General features: G+C 35.3%; 1 protein-coding gene across 3 annotated transcripts in view; it reads left to right on the top strand.

Moving 5' to 3' along the window:
* Nucleotides 1-18,065, top strand: part of LOC131430300 (epidermal growth factor receptor substrate 15-like 1) — a 37,900-nt gene that overhangs the window by 14,752 nt on the left and 5,083 nt on the right. For all 3 annotated transcript variants that reach the window (XM_058595162.1, XM_058595163.1, XM_058595161.1), the window contains one exon: nt 16,006-16,333. In XM_058595162.1, the coding sequence (XP_058451145.1) occupies nt 16,006-16,333 (328 nt within the window). The remainder of the gene's footprint in view (nt 1-16,005; nt 16,334-18,065) is intronic.

Raw genomic sequence — 18,065 nt, forward strand, 5'->3', positions numbered from 1 at the left:
GCACCATTAAAGAAGGAGAAGCGATTATAAATACACTCTCCTACTCAATGCTTGATCGGAGAAATAGGTATAAAGCGAGAAGACTAGTGTTTGATGAACAGAGAAGATGTTTGGATATAAGGTATCGGTCGGGTGACGGCCAAGATGTAGACCATGTTCGATGTACGCGCTATTGTGTCTGACTGGCGTTTTAGAGTGACTAAAATAAGATCAGTCATTGCAAAACTAAACTTAGTTATGACGGCTTTACGTCAAACAACTAAAATTAATAAATCGTTTTTGAATATTTTTTATCTTACGGAGTGTTGCGTACCTGGAACTTTAACTAATCATTGTTTAATTGTTTGTCGAGTGACGACGCCGCGGCTTACCACCCCAAAATTTTTCAGAGAGAATCGATAGGTTTCAGTCCCTTCTTCACATAGAAAAATATGTGATGTCACATGCTACCTTGATCAAAAAGTTCCCGAAATTTATTCATAAAATTTTTAAATACAAGATTATTCATCAAAACCGATATCGTTCCCTTCAAAGTACTCCCCATTGACTGCAACACAGTTATGCCAGCGCTTGATCCAATCCTCGAAACATTTTTTATATTCAGTTTTCGATATGACCATCAGAGCCAACTTCGATTTTTCCATAATTTCATCTCGGGTGCTGAAACGCGTTCCACGGAGCGGTTTCTTGAGTCGACCTAATAGGAAAAAGTCGCAGGGAGCCAAATCAGGTGAATTCGGTGGTTTCTGAATGGTATTCGTTTCGTTTTTAGCCAAATGTTCACGGATAACGATGGCAAAATGCTTTTTATGTCACAAACTTGAACATGATTTTGTTAACACAAAATGTCAGATGTCGTAACAACAACATTCTTCCTCTATGCCATCGAAAATATGATTGGCCATTTATGAATAAATTTTCTGCAGTGTGAGAAAACTATAAATAACTTTAAAGTTAAGTGTCTTCAAACTTTTTGAATGAACGAGAATCGTTTGCTTGCCTTTCTTGCACCATTGAAGAAAAACCATGTTCTAAATTCAATCATTTCATTAGTAACAGGTAAAATTTTTGGTACCTGGGTAATCATGGTGATACTAAAAACGCCATTCACGCCAAGTTCGCATTGAAAAAGAGTCAATTTTCAGTAGCAGAAACTTTGCATTTAAATAGAATGCATTTAAACTTGTTTAACAAGAAAGAAATTCAACAATTCGGTTCTTCTAAAATCCTAAATTCGATTCTAAAGGCCTACTTGATATTTTCTTTCAATGAAATGTTAGTGTCAGAATTCATGTGATTTGCACCAAAACAGTTCCACGGCAGGGTTATTTTTTTATTGATTTCGTTAGTGCCGCCTTATTGACCGCCGCCGAGTAATGACGCAGTATTTAAAGAGAGCCTTTCCATGCAGCTAGCGTCACTATTGATTCAATTCGAACCGTGCGTTGCTCGCCGCTTGCCCTGTGTTTACCAGAGTCCAGCGTACGGAGCAATTATAAAATTTGATTTGTGCCGCATTTGAACCGTAAAACTGGCTAGTATTTTCAACAATATTCAGCAGCAGATGCTTTGCATTCAAGAAAAATTCACCCGATTTTGTTTAATATGGAATAAAATTAACAAATCGACTCTTCTAAGTATTTTTTGATTTTTTCTATCAACGAAAATCTAGTGTCAGTATGAATTTAATTCGCACGTTGAGCAATTTAGAAGCTGTTTTTCTTTTGCTTCTGCCCCGCCAGTACACGAAAAATTTAAAACTTACACAATTCATCAAATCAATGAGAACGATTAAGGGGCGGGTAGGGTCTAACACTTTTGAAAAATCTTTTTTATTTGTATTTTATTATAGTAAAACATTTCAAGAATATTTTTTTTTATTATAGTAAAACATTTCAAGAATAGAATATGAAATTTTCAAGCCTATCGGAACAAAACTTAGCAAGTTATGGGACTTTATCTTTGCCGATCTCATACTGCGGAGAAGTAAGAGCTCGACACACAGGCCCAAGACTTCTGCTTCGATTGACTTAAAAACTTGACAAAACATTCTTGAAATATTTCATTATAACGAATTGTAAAAGAAAATATATGATTTTTTGAAAATATTAGACCCTACGGGCTCCCTTGAGTAATAAATTGTTTCCATTGATTTTATAAACAAAACACTTTAAACGCGTTGTTCTCGAAAGCAGGGTTTGAAAGTCACGCCATCGTCATTCAAAAACTATTACACCAATTTTTATAAAATTTTGCACACACTTTCCACATATAAAAAATCACACCCCAACGTTTTCCTTTTCGTTGCTTTGGGGAGGTTTAATAGCTACAAAACGGCGGATTTTTTCGTGAAAAATTCGTTTCTAGTTTGAACAACCACCAAAAGTAAAAAAAAAGAATCAAACAGAAACGTTGGAGTCTAGAAAAACTTTTACTTTTACTATTCTGCTTTGATTTGTTCACTTCTGATTAGTCTACGCAGAGGTAGAGTGGGCACCACAAATCATGATTTTTAAAAAGCGTCCTCAAAAATACCTCTTCATCGGGTTTTTTCTCAATATTTTTCCACGAGAAAATTACAAAATATTGTTCGAATGATGCTTTTTATCACGCAAAACATTTGAATTTATTCTGTTGAACGATAACTCTGAAAAATCGACCCCACCCTCCAATAGACTGATGATTGGTTCGTAACTGTCGAATGTTTCTTCGAACTCAGATCGCTAACTGCTGTTAATAATAACTTTGTGCGGTGAAAACTTTTGTATATCGCTTATATATTTCGGGCAAAATTAATAGAGTATAAGAAATCTTAGTTATACTTAAATATTATTAACAGAAATAACAGGAGCGCAGGATTAGCGATGGTGATCTGATGATCTCAGCAAATACTGCGAACAAACAAACTCTTCGTCTTCTGGCTTCTTGAGAGAAACTAACTCATGTACTTTTGTTACTTCTATAAATCAAATTCCTACCAAACAGTGTTTAATTGGGTTTAATCGAAATAGTGCATGAGAGTGAATCAACCAGCTGGATAAAAAATAAGTCTTGTAATCAATATTCAACATGAAATATTTTTTACTTGAAAAAAGTCAATGAAAACTGAATATATAATCTTCAACTCTATCTAATCCAGTAAAGATAGTTGCTGGCTATGAATTATTTGGTTAGACATTCTCTCTTACCGACAGAAGGAGAATCAGTTGTATGGGTGAACGTTCTTCGCTCTCTTCTATTCTTGTGCCTGAATAGCTAGTCCAATGAAATAACAAGACTAGATCATAAATCAGATATGTTCATGAATATTACACACCGTGAAGCATGTTTATTCATCTTCACTGCTTCGTTCATCCAAACCATGCTTGACAGATTGTGATGTGATTTTGCACATGTAAGCATTACACTCTAAACCGGTTCTTACCAAATTTCATCGTTTAACCCATGCAAAGAAAGTGGATTTTTTCGAGTACAGTCATCAGCCCGTTGGAGTAAGAAAATGATTTATTTTCTGGTGAACTCGGCGGAATGGCTTTCGGTGAACTAGAGACTCCTCTGTTGTTGGAAGATGCCAACAACGAAGCTATTTTATTAGACAAGTAAATAATATCCTTGAAAGGGTTTTTCAGGACACAATATATGCTTTTATTCAAAGAATCAGATATCTGGAATTTTTGAAATTTGACTAACAAATTTTCAAAACCAGTCGAGCTTGGCTGAGATACTTTCAAGAAAACCGTTAACATACCCTTTATTCTAAAAGTCTTTAATTTTGTTCTAGTATAGGACGAATGATCCGAATTTTATTCAGTTTAATGAGCTATGCTAGTTCTAGGATGAAAATTATAGTATAAAACTTTTCTTTCGTTTCGTTTTAATATGATTTTCTTTAACAAGTTTGCCTGTTTGCGACCATTGCTAGAAATTTCGCTATGAATGTAATATGTTCTGTATTTATTTCCCCTCGTAGAGTGTATTAGGCCCTAACAAATGAAAAAAACCGTATACCAAATCATCTGATTGTGCCAGTTTTAACATTCCCGATGAACCTGCCTCGTCAATACTGAAACCGACTCTCTGTGTTTTTTTTTCTCTCTGCTAACTTTCCTCCACAGTGAATATCATCTAACAATTGAAATTAACAATATTTTACTAACCATTGCCCCCAGCTAGAAGCAAAATCAATAAACGTGTTGCAAATCATTTAGAGAGACCCGCAAGCTAAGAATCAACAGAATATATCTCACAAGCAAAACTCACCCGGTCAATCAAACCTAGAACGAGATACCATGCATTTATTGTACAATGTGCGAGAAACCAAAACCAATACCTAGATAGGCCAGTGCGAGCTCCGTTGTGGATAATTGAATGTGTTATTCTAATAACGTAATGTTGAGAGTAGATGAAGTCCTTCGTGACCTTTCCAAAGTCATCAAGAAACTGTTGTTTAGGGTACCAAAAGAAATTACAATAACATAGCGCGTGAAACGAAATAAATGCCGTTGTATCCATAGATGGAAACTCATAAATCAATAGGATCAACTTTGCATCTAAGGTAGTTGAGTCCCCTCAGTAATACACGACATCTCCCACAGGTTCGAGAACGGCTATTGTCGAACATCTACAACCGATCAGGTGACTATTCAGAAAAAAAATGGTTTAGACAAAATAGGATCAGATATTAAATCGGGAATAGCAAGGGATATTAATTAATACTAAAGAACACTACTTAAAAACAAAAACCAAAACAAAAAAAAAAGATATTAGCTATAAATATATTTACTCTATCGATTTAGTTATTGTTGCGGAACTTTATAAAAGTAAAGTATTTACCGAATTCTATAGATGGTACTGGAAAGAACACGGAAGTCAATCGTTCTCGACTAGGGCCGATGCATCGTATAAGCAAGCAACCCGCGCAGTCGATTCGACAGAAAATGCAGAAAATTATTAGGAAAGCGGTTAGTTGATTAGTTTTTACCCACTTGAATATTACTAGCGATAAGATTGTTTATTAACAACATAGATTATTTACGCTTGATCATCCCATCAAGTCTAGACAGTTTATCTTACTTCATGAAGCGAACAAAACACCTAGAAAATGAAAAAAAATCTCAATGATCTCATATTTGCAACTTTTCGGAGCTGAAACTCTGTTCCTTGAATGATAACTACTGCACTGATTTGATGTTTTTTACGGTCATTATACATGTTATGGAGTGGAAATGGATACCTAATTAAACTTTCAACGAATTATCAATGTGAACGCGTGTACTTAGCAAAATCAGTATCCTAAATTTCATCCTTTCTATATCATTCGCGTAGACTTTTTGTTCGAATAAACCAGCGAAAGACAAAAACTTTACCGAGCAGGAAACTATCAGAAATGTGCTATGCATTATAAACATTTATGCCTTTTTGTATGGCTGCTCTTAAAATATCAGTTCGAACGAATTTCACCAACAAACATGTTGGTACCTTACTCAATACTTAGTTTGCTAATATGTAAAATATACGAGCAAATGCGACAAACTTCTTCCATTTCTAGTGTTCGAAAAAAAGGCAATCTTTTGCTCTGACGAATGGTTTTCGTTGTGATGATTCTAACAACAGTATTTGTATTTGTACCGTATATCAAGCATAACTATACATTATGGATAGAAGAAAAAAAAAAAAACTACGAAAACGCGCGAAAGCGAGGCAAATCTGTTTTTCCTTTAGGCTTAGCTAATTGCAGAAGGTATTTAATCACATATTTATCGGTATTCATACACACAAGCAAAATCATCAAATACACCATCGAAAGACAAATAAAAACAACACACGAATGTAAGTCGAACCTTAGCCGAAACATAAAAAAAACAAAGATGCACTATGCTTGGCGAATCGAATAATCGAAAGCTAACTTGAATGGTGCCCTCCTAAGAAGAAAAAAAGGAACAGCGAAGCTAGCGAGTCTGCAACATTATCAAAACCGGGCTTAATGATTAGCGATTTAAAAGGAACCATTTCGTTTGAATCTGAGCTCTGTAGTACGAAAACACATATATCTGCCATCAAATGATTTCTTCTGTATAAATGCAAGCATCCACATCCAGTAAAGGAACCGGACAACACGGTATGAACTGAGCCAGCATCCACACTCACGCATCCCTCATCGCATCACATCGGACTGGGGCTGACAACATCGTATAGTGTTCTAAAAGCAACTAAATAAATACTAACGCAAAAAAACGCGAGCGACCGGAATGGACCCATCGTCGAGCAACAGCTGCAAAAATAATGTTCTGTAATTACACAAATTAACCTGAATACTAAAACAGAAAATAAGCAATGAATAACTAACCAGGCGTGTGTTTTGAATGTTTGCTATTTTGTTCTAGTTTTGCTTCTGTCGTTTTTAGTTAAGCTATATCACTAACCTAACACACACCTTGTACCACGAATAGATCACCACTTCTAGTAAGTAGCAGCACCTAGGATTGGAACACACAACTCGAAGGTGTCGGTATTTGTGTATTAGAATTCACAGTATACCGAAATAATTAGATGAAGCTGCACTATTATTCTCCGTAGTTTGAGACTGAGCAATTGAAAGTTGTTAAATTTGTAAATATCATTGCATGTCATAGCCCTTTTGTGTAGTGTATCAGGGTAAAAATTCGTACATTCTGGGATTACGGAAAAAACATAAACCAAGTGTAGATCCTTTGCACGACGTTTATAATTTGTTGCCCTGGAGAGCTTCAAATACGTTAAGCTTCCCATCGAAACCTAACGAAACACAGACTGGAAACTGAATGGATGTATCGCAAATGAAAATTCACATTTTTTTTCCATTGGGCAATGATTTCCAATATATCCGCGGAAATAAGTGTTTCATTTTCAGTTCCTCTTATTCTTACATATTGGTCAGTATGTTCCAACTGGATTCGACCTTCTGGCGAATTGCACTCGTATCAATCTTCACTCTTCCAATCACCCCTTCCAAAGCAAAACTAAACAGGAAACTGAGAGTTCATTACATTTCCGTAAGCCGCGAAATTTTATTGTGTTTCTTTTGCCGTATGAGTACACTGTAGTCTCTTTTTACGCGGGGGATACGAACCACCTAATTAACCACTATTAGACTTAATAAAGCTTTTGAGGTTTCCGAAAACGGAAATTTTTTTAAATGCCAAATGTCTTAGAAATGCATGAAACGTTGAAATATAATGTACCCACAAATTTTTTTTTTGAAAAAAACGACTCAAAGACCGCGTACTTCGGAAATCCTCACAGAAAAGTACCGCAAAATTGAAGATTTTTTTTTGAAGCCGAATGTCTTAGAAATACTAAAACGTTCAGATCTGGTGCAATCTAAAAAAAAAATTTGAAAAAAATCGACTTTGGAACTTAGATAATTTGAATCCGCGTAGTAAAAAAACGCAAAATTGAAGAAATGTTTCAGAAAGTTGACTGAAAAAAATTTCGGGACAACTCCAGATCTCGATGTTTCATGCATTTCTACGACAAAATAAGAAAACGGCGTAACTTCGGAAATCCGCGTAACTTCGGGAATCCGCACGAAAAAAAACCGCATAACTTCGGAAATCCGCGTAAAAAATCGCTTAAAGAAGACTTCTGTGTACACCAAAAACTAAAATTTGAACCACACCACACTAATTCCTATCCATACAAAAGATTCAGATACAGATGATCAGCAATTTAGGATTAAATTCTCAATAGTGTGAGATAACCATCAATAACACAAAAGTTTAGTTTGCTCAAACTTTCGGATACAATGAGAAAAAACTCACCACGCATGCTTGCCTTTTTCGCACTCGGACGACGCTCAGCGGTTCGAATTAATAAAAACGTGGACATAAATCAGTAGCTGCCAAACCGTATAGTTGCTTTTAAGAAATTATTTACAAATATATACCGCGTAATTTGATTCCATCCCTAATTGTTCATGGCCTACTTTGACAAAAAATATAACCATAACTTTTTTTTCTGAAGAGATAGAAAATTTTTTTCTTCGACAAACTTTTAGAACTATTAAAAATAGTTTACTTTGTCAAATATACCAAAAGTGTAGGTCGCACCGTTTCGGATATACAAAGCGTTTTTGTGGCAACCCCCTAAAAATCAATATTTTATTCATAACTTGTTTCAGGTTATTTTATTATGCATACTTTGTTTGGAATAATTGAAGAAAATAAAAAATCCCATATTTTTGTTGAAGGTAGTGCATAGGTTTGTTGTTTCCTGGCAAAGTTATACAACATTTTACCTTTTTTTTACCTATGATAAAACCTTACACCGAAGCGAAATATGCAACTTTATGCAGCTTTTACAAAATTTATAGGAAAAGATATGCCCAATACTATAAAAAAATTCTAAGTGGAACTCGATGGAACTTTTTTTTACGCCATTCCAAAGTTAGTTTTAGTTATTAAATTATGACAACCCCCTTAAAACTAGTTTTCTAATCATAACTTGTTTCAAGTTATTTTTTTTACATATTTTGTTTGGAATAATTGTAGAAAATATAAAATCCCATAATTTTGTAGAAGGTAATGCATAGGTTTATTCTTTTCTGAAAAATTTATACATCATTTTACCTATTTTTACCTAGGAAACCTTGTACAGAAGTGAAATATGCAACTTAATGCAGCAAACTTTTACAATACTTTTAGGAAATTATATTCCTACTCCAATTTATTTTATAACAAGAATATCCTGAGTACTATTCGTGTGACTCATTTTTACTATGGCCGTGCTGAAACCATGCATGATTAAGAAACGGAGGGTGTCACGCATCTGCTATTTCTGTAACTCACTTTTGCAGTGAGCGTAGAGATGGGCAATTTGTTCCAAGTGCAAGTGAATCGAATCTTTTAAAAGAGCTGATAGCTACAGCTCTTTTAAAAAGAACCGCAGCTCACCAGTTCACCGCACTGGTAAGCAGGGATGCCAGGTTCACAGATTAATCTGTGTTCCACAGATTTTCAACGTTTTGCACAGATTTAAAAATGGCACAGATTTTCACAGATTTCTGAAAATGGTCAAAGATTTACACAGATTCTGAAATCGATCACAGATTTTTGAAATGGTTCACAGTTTAACACCAAAAATTACAGAGCGTTAGGAAATAGTGAGCCCTTTTTTTCTGCTTACCAAAATGATTCCGATTAGTTATTATGGAAACGGGGCAACGTGCACAGATTTGGCACAGACAGGTTTTTGGCTTGATAACAGATTTTTTAAAAAATGACCTCGCATCCCTGCTGGTAAGGTGGAAACAAACTACAAGCTGAACGGATTTTCGGCTCTTGAAGAGCGAGTTATGAATGAGAAGAAATGTGTGCATGAGCTTTTGTTCGTTTTTCCAAATGTGTATTTAGCCTTCTTTAACAGATTGAATGAGCCGTTGTTAAAAAGAAATCTCACCTCTCACTCAGTAGGCTAAGGTACATTCAGGGATGCCACTTTTGCAGATATTCTCAAATATGACATAATAATAATACGCAAACAAGTTAGTTCGCATAGCATTGTTCTTTGTGCTTTAATTATTTCGATCATGCATATGAAAGAAAAACGGCGCTCAAAACGAACCTTCAGTTCAATTTAAATGAGCTGATGAGCTTATACATTGAATCGATTCTCTTTAGTGAGCTGATCGGTTCGGAGCTGCTCACCGGTATGAGCTGCTTCGCACATCTCTAAGTGAGCGTCGCACGATCAAAATATCATCTTAAAAAACGTGCTGCTTCGCGATAACTCAATTTATTTACACGTTTAAAAATGAAATCTCTTCGTAAAGGTTTGTACTTTTGCAATACTTTTTCATATTTTGATTGGAAAACATTTTTCCATTTTTTAATATGTTTTGAACTTTTGATAATTTTTCGGATTTTCAATATTTAAACCCCACTTTGAAAAGGCCTAAAAAAATTACATCGAGTTCCACTTCGATTTTTTATAACATTGTTAATTGTCAAAAAGTAAACAATATAAAAATCCCAACAATTTGTTTATGTTGCGCGTGCATGCATAAGTATGTTTATGCGTGTTTACGCGCACTTTGTAGTAGATACTTAGGTAATAGAGGTAGATTCTACGTAGATAAATCCAAAAAAAATTGTTTTTAAAATAAAGTGAATATATATCAAAAAATAATTTGTTTACACTATTTATATCTTCAGCAAATACTTCAAATATTTTTTTTTTTTCAAAATGAGATAGAAAAAAAAATTAGTTTTATTCGAACTTGGTGCTACCCCCTTAACAAAAAATAAGGTGCCACTTTCAAAAGAAGCCTAATATAATCCTGTAAAACTTCTTCGAAGACACGTTAGCTCTTAAAAATCAGTGAAAGTCAGTACAGACTATTGACCGTCTTTTTCCAGTTTTGGACCACTGTGCGACGATTCAGAACCTGGATTCTGGTCCACCTGTATTATTAACTCAATTTATAGTTTAGAATTCAGTTTCAGAATACAGGTTCAAAAGTTTAAATTAAGACTCTGGAACTGAATCCTAACTCTAGAAGATTCCAGAACTAAATTTTCAGAACTGGTTTCTGACTTTTAGATTTTGGAACCGAATTGAATTCCTTAATTAAAGTTTGGAATTCGTATCCAGAATTTTGGAACTGCCTTCAAAAACAAAAATTTAATTCCAGAATTCAGTTTCAAAATTTAATCAGTAAATTCAGTTCCAGATGAATGATGGAATTGAATTCGGAACTTGGGATCTGGAACTGAATTCTGTTCCTTAATTCAGGTTTGGAACTCATATGCAGAATTCAGTTCTAGAATTGAATTCGGAACCAGGATTCATAGAATGAGTTCTTCTCCAGAATCACTCAAGTTATTAAATTAGAATGATATGTCAACATTCGAGTACGTTTTCATTTCGGAATAATTGCATATATTTAAGAATTCATGAATATATCGTTTCCCATTGCTGATTCTCGATCCTTTTTTGATGATGATGATGATGGTCCCACCTCATACCCCTACAAAGGGGTGAGCTGAACGACTATCATCAATCAATCAGTGATGATTTCAATAGAAATTATTCAAGGAAATTTCTAGTTTCAATTATGCAAATCGAGAAATTGGACATAGGTGTTTCAAAATCATTCAATTCAACAGGTTTGAATAACCTAACCTTTAACTAAAATATGAGCAGATGGATGGAAACTCAAAAAATACATGAACTGAATTCTTGTTCTGGATTCCGAACCTGAATTTAGCAACTTAATTCGGAAACACAGATCCCGAATTTAGTCCTTTAATTCAGTTCCAGTTCCTAATTGTTCAAAATTATGGTTCTAGTGCAGATAAATAAATGATCGCGTCCTCCAGTTATGTCTCTGACATTAGCCACCCCTTTTTCTTATTTCGATTGTATTCAATCCATCCATTCAACGATACTTTTCCAATTTTTTCAACATTAATGTGGTATTTTGGTCAAAGGCTCACAAAATATTAGTTTTGCGCTACTGATCACCCAAGTAGCACCTGAAACTTACTAGATGTAACGTGAAGTACCGGGCCTAACAACGAAAAAGTCCATTTTTACCGTGAAAGCTGAGGGTGAAAAATTTGGAAAACCAGTTTCTACATGATACTTAAAAAAAAATATTTGTATACTAATTTCTTCGAAAAAAACATTGTCAATCAAAAACGTGATATTCTTCGCAATTAGGAACTACACCTGAAAATGTGGAATTTATCGATCCATTACACAGAAAGAAATAATGAAATTCAAACGACCTGTAAATCAACAGTGACATGGAATAGGCATTAATGTGAAAACTGTGACTAATCATGTATGTTAACCTTATAGTTGCCCTGAAGATGAAGGGATATTTCTTCGAAACGTCGGCTTTTAACGCAAAATAATTATTTTGTAAAGCAACACTTGACCAAAAAGCCATCTTTCAATAAAGTTTTTATTGAAGACTATTTGATTGTTTCCTTACATATAATAAACGTTTTACTTAAATTTATAGTCAATCTAGTTTTCATAAGTAATGAGAAGTAGTATAGAAAATTGGATATCTATATTGAGTTATGTTTCAAAAATCGGTTCAGAATTGTCGTTGAAGTTGAAAATTATGTGTCTGGTTGAGCCCCACGTTTTTGTCCGGTTTAGCCTTGCACAGACAATTAATTTCCGAAACGCAACAATAATTATATTTTCCACATAATCTAAAGCACTCAATCATCATTGGAATATACTCAAAAAATTTGGAAAAAATCAGCAAAAAAAACGGTTTGACACGAACAAGATTCACATCGAACTGAATTGACTCAGTGTCATCCAACAAACTGACAACTGTCTGTCACATGAAAGCGCCTTTACAAAATCAATCCATGGATCGAAATAATTTACTTATACTTTTTATAGAAGATTTAAGCTGTCCGATTTAACCACGTATCCGATCTCCCCTACACATAAGTTGATAGCTTCAATTAACCTCATAACTGCAATCATTTTTTTTTTTCGTCTAAAACTCTTCAGTTCCGGGCAGTTGAAATTTCTGCTGCTAGTGCAACTTAGTGGTTCGATAAATCTGAGTAATTCCTAATTTTTGCTAGTTCGATTACCGTCCTCACGAGTTCAGTTGATTGAGTTATCATGACAATTCTACCATTAGCAACAAACAAAATTCACCCTTGTAATCTTCAAGCACCAGTGATGCCATTCACAGTTTTACTTCTGTACTGTACATAAAACCTATTTCAAGTTATTCGAACTACAGTTGCCATAGTTAGTATCTTGATTTAAAGTATACGCTAATTGAAAAAAAAATTTCGATGGCCCTATTGTTACAATTACTCCCACTTTCACAACATGTTAATCACTTCAGTTATGAATTATAAGGTATAGAATCACTTCCGGAACTAGTTACTTAAGGGCTGAGGTCAGTGTGTTTTAGGGCGTTTTTGAGGGCTATTTTTAAGCTTCTAACCTGATTTTTTCAGAAACGGTGACGAATATCAAAAAACCCAACTGACGATCTCATAGAAAATTAGTTTAGATTATTCTGTGAAAATTTCAGAATGATTCATTGACATTTGCTGTCGGGAAAGTCTTTTTCCTGAAGGAAGAATTGCATAGCTGAAAACGCCGTCTTTCAATTTGTTCATTGAATATCTCGCCTTCTAAAGCATGGATCAAAAATCTATCCTGACAATGTCTAGATAATTTAATTTAGATGCGATTAATGCATAAAAATATATTTGTTGTCGCGGAAAAAATGAAGTGAATGTTATTTTTGTGAAGGTAAGTCGATTTCTATAGACGCACCATTTTTCTGCTCTTGTTTCCTGGTAACGTAACGAAACATGAGAGTGAAATAAAATCGGTACAGTAAGGCTGCCAAACAAGCGGTAGCTTTATAGGATTTCATGTGATGTGGTCAAACTTTTAACCGAAAGTATCAATACTCTCTTGGCCACCCGGCCACATCGAGAGTCATTTTGCACATTTGCGAGAGAGCATGGAGAGAAATATAATACGCAGAGCGAGTCACGTGGTTCTACGCGACCTACTGGTCTCTTTCTCTCTCTCATGTTTCGTTACCTTACCAGGAAACGAGCAGAAACAATGGCGCAAGCATAGAAATCGACTTACCTTCACAAAAATAACATTCACTTTATTTTTATCGCGACAACATATATGTTTTGATGCACTAATCGCATCTAAATTAAATTATCTAGACATTGTCAGGATAGATTTTTGATCCATGCATTCAAAGACGAAATATTCATTGAACAAGTTGAAAGACGGCGTTTTCAGCTATGCAATTTTTCTTTAAAAAACCTATTTTAATCCACCTAGTGGTGTAATGATGCCTTACTTATATTACTCATTACATCATAAATATAAACGTGAAGTTCGCAAAAACAACTGTTTATTGAATAGGAATAGGATAATTTGTTCGGATCTAATCTCACAAACTCTATAAATCCTGTTTAGCCTGTAGTTCCGGAACCGAAAGTAGTATCCACAACAAATTAAGGAATTCCGTATGAAACTGTAAGACTTTTTTTGGGAACCTATAAGTTAGTGAAAATCTATTCGGCCATCTCCAAGAAAAGTGAGTGAGATCCTTTTTTTGCAGTTTCTAATCACTATTTCCAATTCTCCCGAAACCGGATTCAGATGAACGGAATAGCCGAAGTTGGTTCGTTTGCTACCAACAAATATGACCTACAAATTGGAACAGTTTTGAACGTAGTTAAACTTATACTTACTATCTCATGCTCTATTTCGTTTAAACCAATTAAACTAAATCTAACGAAACGAACCTGCGTTTCTGTTACTCCTGTGTGCTAAACAGCATGAATCAGCAGCATGAAACATGTAGTAGGATTGTTATTATTATTATTGACATCACTACACAACGTGTACGAAATAGAACAAAGCACACCTTGTACGTTTTGTGTTTTCTTCTTCTTTCGGTGTTGTACATATTGTCACTCTATATGGCGATTTGAAAACTTTGACACTCATTGCCCTGTAACTGCGGAACCGGAAGTCGGATCCGGATGAAATTTCACAGTAGGTTTAAAGACAGTATGAACTTTAATTCAAATCAAGATTTGTGAAAATCGGTTCAAGCATCGCAGAGAAATCGAAGTGAATTTAGTTTTAGGAGTTTTTCTTCTCCACTTTCGGTGCTCTCGGAACAGGAAAAGAGGGGACCAGTAGTGCCGAATTAAATTTTTATGCCGACAAACTAACAAGCTCTGCAAACTAGAAGAATTTATCAGACAGTTTTATGGGATTTGTACCTGTTTTAACCATCGTTCTTGGAAAAATACTAATAAAATTGGTAATTTTCCACTTATCACGCTTTAGATCCGGAACCCAAAGTCGGATCCAGATAAAATGTTTCACAAATTTTTAGGATATTATAAGACCTTTCATTTGAATCTAAGTTTGCAAAAATCGGTTGAGTTGTTCCAGAGATAATTGAGTGTAAACTTTTTCTCAAATTTTCGCATATTACCATATAACTCCGGAACCGGAAGTCACATTCAAACGAAATTCAATAGCAATCTATGGGACAATAATACCTTTTATTTGAATTTTAGTTTGTGAAAATCGGTTCAGCCATCTCTGATAAAAGTGAGTACATATTTTTTTCACTTTTTTGGTACATATCATCCTATATCTCCGGAACCGGAAGTCGGATCGGAATGAAATTCAATAGCAGGCTATGGGACTATGAGACTTTTCATTTGAATCTTTGTTTGTAAAAATCGGTTTGGCCATCTCTGAGAAAAGTGAGTGCATATTTTTGTTACATACACACACACACGGACGGACACACACACACAGACATTTGCTCAGTTCGTCGAGCTGAGTCGAATGGTATATGACATTCGGCCTTCCGGGCCTCGGTTAAAAAGTTGATTTTCACAGTGATTGCATAGCCTTTCTATATGAGAAAGGCAAAAAGACTTTCCAGACCGCTAAAGTCAATGAATCATTCTGAAATTTTCACAGAATAATCTGAACAAATTTTCTAAGAGATTGTTAGTTGGGTTTTTTATATTCGTTGAATTATCTAATCGATTAATAAGTTGCCTGCGTGACTGCATGAAACATTTCCGTTAACACATTTTTTCAATGCTTGAGGTGAGTGTGAAAATAAAGTAAAATTGCACACAATTATATTCAACGATTTAACGACATGTCAACACCATAACTAATTTAGTAATTGGATGAATCTATTGATGGTAATTTTGGTTTATTATTTTTTAATTTATGTAAATTTAATGATGTTATTTTGTGCCAACATGGAAAGGAGTGTTCATGAATTCGAAAGACGTTGTAGAGAGAATAGAAATAATACAATTCGGAGAGTTCCTGAACACACTTATTATTTTTGTTTTTACTTCTTTCTTTAAAATTGGTTTTAATTTTTCTTTTTTTTTAAACTGACATACACACACAAACCAAATTCTTCAACCCACACCTAATAACTCCCAACAGAACCTAAAACCTGCCGTTCCAACAAACTCCCACCTAGTAACATCCGCATTCACACCGGCCGTGGTTTTACCACCATCACCAATTGCTGGTCGCGGTACCGGAGCCTCACCATTGCCGGTGCTCTTGGGTGCTTCCTCCATCACAACTGCCACGTCGAGTTCGCGCATCACAGCCTCTCCAGCACCTAGTGAACCGGTAAAACCGGCGGTTCCCGGAACAACGGCAGTCGATTTCGTTGACGATCCGTTTAAAGACTATCGGTACGAAGATCCGTTCAACATCGCCGATCCGTTCGCGGATGATGACGCCGATGGAACGAGCACTGAAGGTAGGTGACATTTGTTGGTTTCTATTAGACATACGTAGACATAGATCAACTATTCTTGAGCGCGGTAAGGATGATTTTCAATGATGATTCAATGATTTCATGCCATGCCAACATGATATTGAAATTTGACAAGATTCGACATTTCAAGAGAGATCAAAGTACCATTGTAATTAATTGGCTCTAGTTAACTAGTTGAATCCCGAGAATGTGATAATTCCACAAAATTTCCATTGACGGTGATAAATATCAATTCAGAGTGTACGCATCATCAAGATCCTGTTATTGTTCGGGGAAATATTTGTTTTTTTTTGTGGCCGATTCGTTATCAGTTATTTAATGTCCCAAGAGTATTTAGAATTTTACCTAGAAGGACTTTTGTTACGAGACAAAAGTGTTATTGGAAATGTCATTAGTACTAAGTCAATACATTATTAAGATTAATATAGATATTTGATTACAACATGATTTAAAATATTCATCGGTTCAAGTATTCTCTCATTGCGTTCGTTGCGATTTCTCATTCGTCTTGTCGTGTTCCAAAGAGAACTAGAACTAGAGAACTAGAGGATCTCGTATTTAGTATCTAATATTCAATTTTTTCGGAATTCTGAGGTATTTCCCCTTTCTCTTCTGATTTTCACAAAACGCTTTGTTAGCATGTTGTTTCATGTCTTTAGCATCTGACCATTCTTTTTCCTAACGAGGGTGGGAAGGACTTATGTTTGTAATTGCAAAGACTGACTAAAATAAATTGGTACGAGGGGAATTTCTTCCATTTTGTTCGCATTCTCTGGATGTCCTTGACTACCCCGCCGCTTCGTCGAAATCGCTGCTTTCGTAATTCCAGGGAATTCAGAGAATTCATTAGCTTGTGAACAGAGATTACTTTGTCCATTTGCTTGCGGATGAACGGCAATACGCACTTTTTCATACATTATTTATGTCGTTTTCGCTTGAGAACCCTTGAGTAGTTTCATCAAACAAACGCTTTCCACGAAACTGTGTTGGATTCGCACTTAGCAACGGGGGTTTTAGCTAACCTGATATAAAAACCAGATTTGAAACTAACTCGTTTTTTAGTTCAACAACGTTGAAACGGTTTGACAGCAGTTGGGGTGGAAACTGGGTTCGGTTTGGCATGAAGTGAAAACGACAATAATAACAACTTGAGATGTCGTTATCGAGAATGTGACGAATATTTTCATTTTCAGACCACGACAGAAAATCGCTTCCCAAATCATAACCTTTTCTCGAGCTTGAAACTTTCTGATCATCCCCATGTCTAGTGGCGAAGTGAAACTTGCAAGTGGGAAGCTACCTCGAGTTTTACGTATGTTTTGTCATTGATCAATGCTTTTTGGCCACGGAAATATGCTTCATGTGCCAGTTCGTATATTTACTGCCTTTGTACGACTTGTATTTTTTCCTTCCTGTTCCATACCGCTTAAAACATGACGTTGTACCTTCTAACCATATCTCGTATTAAAGGACTGGAGTTGACTTTAACGCACCTTACTGCGCAGCTAACGATCTCTGGCTCCAGTTTTTTCATCACTCAAAAAAATCCACACGTTAACCTTATGTGAAAAGACACGTCGATTCCAAAAATGGCTTTGTCACCGGAGTTTACGTGAGCTCATGAACCATCGGATCTTGTTTGAATATGAAATGAACCATATGTCAGAGTTATTGCTGTTGTCACATATCTTTTATGTGTCACTGAATGTGTACT

The sequence above is a fragment of the Malaya genurostris genome, chromosome 2, assembly GCF_030247185.1.
Source record: "Malaya genurostris strain Urasoe2022 chromosome 2, Malgen_1.1, whole genome shotgun sequence".
Taxonomy (NCBI): Eukaryota; Metazoa; Arthropoda; class Insecta; order Diptera; family Culicidae; genus Malaya; species Malaya genurostris.